The sequence below is a fragment of the Austrofundulus limnaeus genome, unplaced genomic scaffold (genome assembly GCF_001266775.1).
Source record: "Austrofundulus limnaeus strain Quisiro unplaced genomic scaffold, Austrofundulus_limnaeus-1.0 Scaffold208, whole genome shotgun sequence".
NCBI lineage: Eukaryota > Metazoa > Chordata > Actinopteri > Cyprinodontiformes > Rivulidae > Austrofundulus > Austrofundulus limnaeus.
The window spans coordinates 689,519-696,026 of record NW_013952610.1 but is presented as its reverse complement, the minus strand read 5'-3'; the positions used below and the strand labels follow the sequence as shown (position 1 = coordinate 696,026).

The window sequence follows — 6,508 nt, the reverse complement described above, 5'->3', positions numbered from 1 at the left end:
CACACACACACACACACACACACACACACACACACACACACACACACACACACACACACACTCGTGTTTAAATGGCATAAGGGGAGATGCAGACTCCAGTAAAAGTTGCAAGTGTTCCACTTTTTTAAATTTATTATTATTATTATTATTTTAATCTCTTTGCACTCACCTCCATGTCCCCTCAGAGTCGCCGGGAGGCAGTTCCCGGACAGCAGGCAGCAGAAGACTGGGACAAGAACCAGCAGCACCACGCCGGGACTCATCCTGTCATCCACCCGGTCTGGGTCTGCGCCGGGTTATCCGGGCTGAAAACGGCTCAGGAGTCGGTACAAGAATGAATACGTTCCTCTGATCACGTGTAATTTTTTTTAATCGCGCTTGTTTGTTCTACAGGTTAGTGTTTTCCCCCCGAGCTGCCATCCGCACAAAGCGCACAGAGCTGTGCCTTCACTGCTCAGAGAAAATGCCAACAAAGTGCTTTGTTATATTTGTGGTGCGTTCAGGGAACCAGCTGAGATCCAAAGTAACTTAAAAGAGCCGCGCGCTCGTGTAACGTCCTCTGTCCCGGGTTAATAATCCGTGCAGCCTCGCTGTTTCCCCGGTCACTCTGTGCCCTGCCTGCCTGCCTGCCTGGGTGTCGGCAAGCCTGTCCCGTAACAAGAAACAAACCTTCCTCCTCTTCTTCTTCGTCTTCCTTTTTTTTATTATTTCATTTGTCCGAGTTGTTTAAAACAGGAAAAACAGGTTGTAGGTCCGTGTCGGTGCGGAGCGCGCGCCGTGTTTACGCGAATCGGACGCAGGAAAGCTACAGCTCGGTGTGTGTGTGTGGAAGATGTGCAGAGGCTGTGTGTGTGTGTGTAAGGTCTCGCGCCCCGCCCTCCGGAAGCTCGAGGGATTTCAGGTAAATGTATGACGTCACGAGCAGCAGGTGCGCGCGAGGATGTTTTGTCTTCGCAAAGCAGTGTAATGGAAGGTTTTAGGTTACTTATTTAAAATTATGCCGCTCCTGCCCAAAAATTCTGCCATTAACTTGGTAAAAGTCTTATAAAAATATAAACATCTACATTATGAACCGCAGAGGTATGGAAGCCCATTTCCACCACCCTGATAAAAAAATAAATAAAACTTGTATCTCATAATTATGACTTAGCTATCTGAGATAGCTAAGTCATAATTATGAGATACAAGTTTTATTTTTATTTTTTTTATCAGGGTGGCGGAAATGGGCTTCCATTCAGAGGTGTCAAGTAACTAAGTACAAATACTTTGTTACTTTACTTAAGAAGAAATTTTGGTTATTTATAGTGGAGTAATTATTTTTCAGCCTACGTTTTACTTCTCCTCCTCACATTTTAATTCATTTATCTGTACTTTCTACTCCTTACTTTTTACAAATACAAAACGTATTTTATTTCTATTTAACTTTGACTTGTTTTTATTCCATCTTTCCATTGTTCAGAAAAATAATGAATAAATATAAATCTATCCAGATACACAGAGCCCAAGGATGGAGTGAATGTGATTGTGGTTGGATAAGAAGTGTAAATATAAACCATTCTGACATCCTATTGGATTGAACTCACTCCATCACCTGTAGGACACAAATCACATCACATTCCAGCAGGATATACTGTGGCACGGAGGTTGTCAAGCTGGGGTCCCAGGACCCCCAGGGGTCCGCGAGAGGCTATCTTGGAGGTCCTCAAAAAATTTCACTAAATTGTTTGGTTTTTATTTTAAAAAATGCATGGAGAACAATAAACTAATAAAACAAACATAAACTTCATAAAAATATATATATATTTAAGTTCATTACTTTTACTTTTATACTTTAGGTAGTTTTAAAACCAGTACTTTTATACTTTTACTTGAGTAAAAATCTTGAGTTGATACTTCTACTTCCAAAAAAATATTTTTAAACCCTAACATCTATACTTCTACTTGAGTAATGAATGTGAATACTTTTGACACCTCTGATGACCCATGATGTAGACGTGTAAAGTCAGCCAATATGTATTCAAAGTGCTGCCAATGCCTTGTTATGGTCACCATGGTAACTATACGCCTGTCTGGTCATCACTCCCTGACAGCATTAAAGAGAGCCTCAGCCCAAAAAATGAAGAATTTGCGTCAATTTCTTTGTTGTAACAATGCTCCTTCCATTTTAAATGGTGCCACCTTTGTAAGGAATATGCCTTTATGGGATGAGCCGTGGAGCTGAGGATGTGGGTTGCACATGAAAAACTTGTCTAATCTTTTCTGCCAAACAGTTTATTTTGCTGTTGTTGACACTTGTTTTGAAGGTTTCCAGCAAGATTTATCATTAAGAAGCATTATTACAGCTAGGGCTGCACGATATTAGAAAATCTTGCGATGGTGTAATGTACGTCTTTTTTTTTCTTTCCTCCTTTTCTAATCTGTACTTCCTGCTGTATGTGACCTTTAGCATTTTTGGCTGTCCTTCCTATCTGTGAGCTTACCGTGCGAGTCGTGTTAGCATGAAAAATACAACTTTAAAAGAGTTGAGTAGTTATATTCACTGAGTAACATTTTTGGGGAAAAAATGTGCTTTTAGGAGTATTTTTACTACATATATTTTTTATTTTTACTTGAATACTTTTATTATGAAGTATCGCTGCTCTTACTTGAGTAAAATGTTTGGAAACTCTGTGACCTTGTCACCTTGTTTTCACCAAAAATTCACCAGACACACCTGCAGTTTTTGTTAGTTTCATCAATTTTAAATTGGAAAAAAAACTGATTTGGAAAAATTATTTCTTTTGCCGGAATTTGTTATTTTGTAATTATCTTTAAGATACCAAAAACTCCACCATGTTATGTATTTTTGTTGCGTCTGATGATGTAATGTTTAAACATTAAATGATTGATGATCAGTTACTCAGTACTTGCCTTTTTAACAAATACTTTTACTTGAGTCACTCCTTGGATGGCTACTTTTTACTTTTATTTGAATAGAAATATGTTGAAGTAGTGCTACACTTGAGTACATTTGTTTGTTATTCTACCCACCTCAGCTCAAAACTCTTCAAAAACATTTGGCAAGAATTATAGCACTCCATGCAATCCTTTGTGATGTGAATATTGCGCACACTGATATTGCAATGACAGTGTATTTTGCAGCTTAAACAAAGAAATCAAACACAAATATCATTTTTTGTGCTAAGTGTTTGAAACGTTAATGCCCAGACCCTCAAATAGAGGAGTCAGTAGGTTTGGATTTGTTTTAAAACACCAATAAAACTGCAATTTTACAAATAGGCGGTAGAAAAATACCTATTTAAGCAAAGCTTTTGATCCTTATTTTCAATTAATAGTGCACTGGATCGCTTCCTCTCTCCCCTGCTCCCCCTTTTTTCCTCCCAGGAGGAAAGCAGCAAAGCAGATTTCACGAGGTGGAGGCGAAGACATGCACCCCATCATCTGAATAAAGGGAGGGGGGTCACAGAGGAGCTCAGATTAAAGGATTTGGTAAACGTAGTGGGCGAAGGAGGAGGAGGAGGAGGAGGAGAGCAGGGTTCAGAGGTGAAGAAACGATGTTCAGGAGAAGCTGAAAGGAGCAGAGGAGCGAGCGGCGCCATCTCTAATCGGGCCTGATTAACCTCAAACTGTGCGTGTCGCCTCTTTGTGCAGCCGGTGACTTTTGAATGGCTAAACATGACTCTGTGGAACAAAAGACGTCTTCATCAGAGACAAACGCCGCAGCCTTTGGAGCTCAAGGAGTTTTCTAAAGAACCGCATGCACATTTATCAACATCGCTGTTGATTTTTGATCCAAGCCCAACACACATGGAGAGAGCAGTTGCTAAGTTTGGCTACTGCCCCCTGCTGGACAGGTGAAGCAAAAAGATATTCAAACCTCTATTTTTATATAGAACAATTTAGCTGCTTCACCTGGATGTTTAGTAATTAAAAAAGGGGTGGGACTAACTTCTAATGAAGATGCACAGATTTTATTCGACCTTCTAATCATTGTGCACAAGCTCAATCGGTTTAAAGCACAAAATTTGCATACACCAAGTGCAAAAATCTGCATAAATTACCAGCATCCACATAATGATATAATCTTAAAGGGATTGTCGTGGCTGCTTATCTGTCCCCAAACATTAATATTCTGAACCTGACGCAAAGAGACTGCAATCCGTGACCCCACACTCCTTGAGTTGATGTCTGCATCGGTGTGTTTCCGGCCCTCGTCTGTAAATCTGTGTCGAGATGCGCACGCCGGGCCGTGTTCGTGTCGTCGAAGGCCAGAAGCCGGAGCAGGGTTTCGTGGGTCGGCGTGAGCGTGCATGCCTCTGACTAATGGGTGAGAGCCACCGGTTGAGGCTGGAGGGAGAAAATGGGTTACAGCAAAGAGATGAGGACTGACTGGTGACCACCTCCTCCTCTAAATGTAATTATCTGAGTCTGAGTCAGGCGAGGAGACGCTCTTTGGTCAAACACACACACAAACACACGATGATTCAGACAGAACAGCACTGACTTTTATTGAACTAAATAAAATAATTCTGTACTTAATCAGAAGGCTGAGCCTGGCCATTTTACGACAGAAGCTTGTTTCAGCTTTTTATGTCCAAGATGTACATTTGGTCATGACTATATGAGGGTAGAAATAGAAGAACCAAACTATTACATTTCTCTCTGGCTGTGTCCAAATTCAGGGGCTGCATCCTTTGAAGGCCAATTACGTCACAGTGACACACCGAAGGCTGTCCAAATTCAAAGAGTCCACCAATAGTAGCCAAATACGTCCTCCTATTCCCCCGATTTGAGGGATGGGTCCAGTCAGTGCTGGCTCTAGCCATTTTGGTGCCCTAGGCGAGTTGAAGCACCCCCCCACGAACTATGTCCCACCCACTCCAATTTGAACCCCTAAAAACAAGTTTGACAGTGTAAGGTACTCTGGCAAAGTTAGATTTATTGCCCGGATTTTTTAGCAAAATTTACGGATTTTTGAGGCTTTTTATACAGATAAACGTCTGAAGAGGTTGACATGTATGGGACAACAAAATACAGACTTGTTGTTATTGAGTTTGTCAACACGAACCGCTACCTGAGAGGCACAACTAGCCCCTCCCCCGTCAGAGTGTCAGAGCAGGACGAGTCAGTGCAACGTCAATGAAATGAGAGAGAGGGTGGGGGCGATTGCTGCATTGTGGGGTGGGGGTGTTTTATGGGTAGAGTAGTTTATTTTTCCTGTAATACTTCATTGTAGTTTTTTAAGACAAAGCTAATTGAAAGGGGCACTGAGCAGAGTTACAACCAGGGATTACAGTTACTTTTTTCTTCTGCAGTTTGGCGCCCCCTCCTGCAGATGGCGCTCTAGGCGACCACCTAGTTCGCCTATGCCAAGAGCCAGCTCTGGGTCCAATGTATTCTTTTTAGCCCACTCTAGATGCATTGCGGGTTGATCGTGAGATTTTTCTTCCCTTGTAATGATGGACAAAGTGAGACAGGAGAACAGTTTCAAATAAAAATCTGTTTGTACAAAAAAATTAGGTTTAAAGTGTTTGTGCTTTTAGGCTTTTGTCAGTTGGATAGACATGATTTGAATAATATTCTTGTCAGTAATCACTGTAAACAAGCTCGTATGGTGGATCCTTTAGTTCTTTATGTTATGCCTCTGAACTAAGTTTGTTCATTTATCATATTATTAGTATTATTAAATATTTATATTTTTCTCTTTTTGATCAATTGGCCTCAAGCGGAGGAGTTAAAGTATCTGGATGTCTTGTTTATGAGTGATGGTAGGATGGTGAGGGAGACGGATCAATGGATTGGGGTCTCATCCTCTAAATGAGGGCGTTGCTTCGGTCAGTCATGGTGAAGAAAAAGTTGAGTCGAAAGACAAAGCTCTCTATTTACCTGTCTGTCCATGTTCCAACCCTCACCTGTGGTCATGGGCCGTGATTCTTGACCAAAAGAACGAGATCCAAGTGACCGAAATGAGCTTCCTTCACAGGAATTGTGCGATAAATCCAGTGATAAATGTGGAAGTCAGAGCAAAAGAGTTGATTCTGTGGAAGACAAATTCCAAACAGTTGAAACTGCATCATTGCTGTCTTTTTGAAATGTCTCATTTCAAAATAAAATCCACGTATATTATTTGTTTATATACAGCATATTCTGCACGCTACATGTTGCCGTCTGCTTCCCAAACAGAACAACACATTTAGACAGCATTTGTAGAGAAATATATCCACATATTTATTGATACAGCTGGGTTGTTGAAAAATGAATCTGCCTTTTGTTCATTTATTTAGAAAATATGGATGTTGTGCTTGTTCCTTTTCCTGTTGGTGCAACGTGATCTTTGTAGATTGACTCTGCAGCAGCTCCAGCAAAAATAGGATTGAGTCTAGTTTTGCCAGATCTCTGTCCACTCACTGCTGCTGTGCATCGCCAGTAAATACTCTCATTGGGCCTCATGCAAGAACCGTTCTTACGCACAGATTTGTTCTTAAGTTGTGCGTACGAGTGATTTAGG

General features: G+C 41.1%; 1 protein-coding gene across 1 annotated transcript in view; it reads right to left on the bottom strand.

The window, feature by feature from the left end:
• The window catches only part of sema4f (sema domain, immunoglobulin domain (Ig), transmembrane domain (TM) and short cytoplasmic domain, (semaphorin) 4F), a gene marked incomplete at its 5' end in the record, with an annotated part of 76,188 nt that extends 75,825 nt beyond the window's left edge, over window positions 1-363 (bottom strand). The window contains 1 exon segment of the mRNA XM_014019065.1: window positions 170-363. Coding sequence (XP_013874519.1) covers window positions 170-263 — 94 coding nt within the window.
• Window positions 364-6,508: the final 6,145 nt, after the last annotated feature.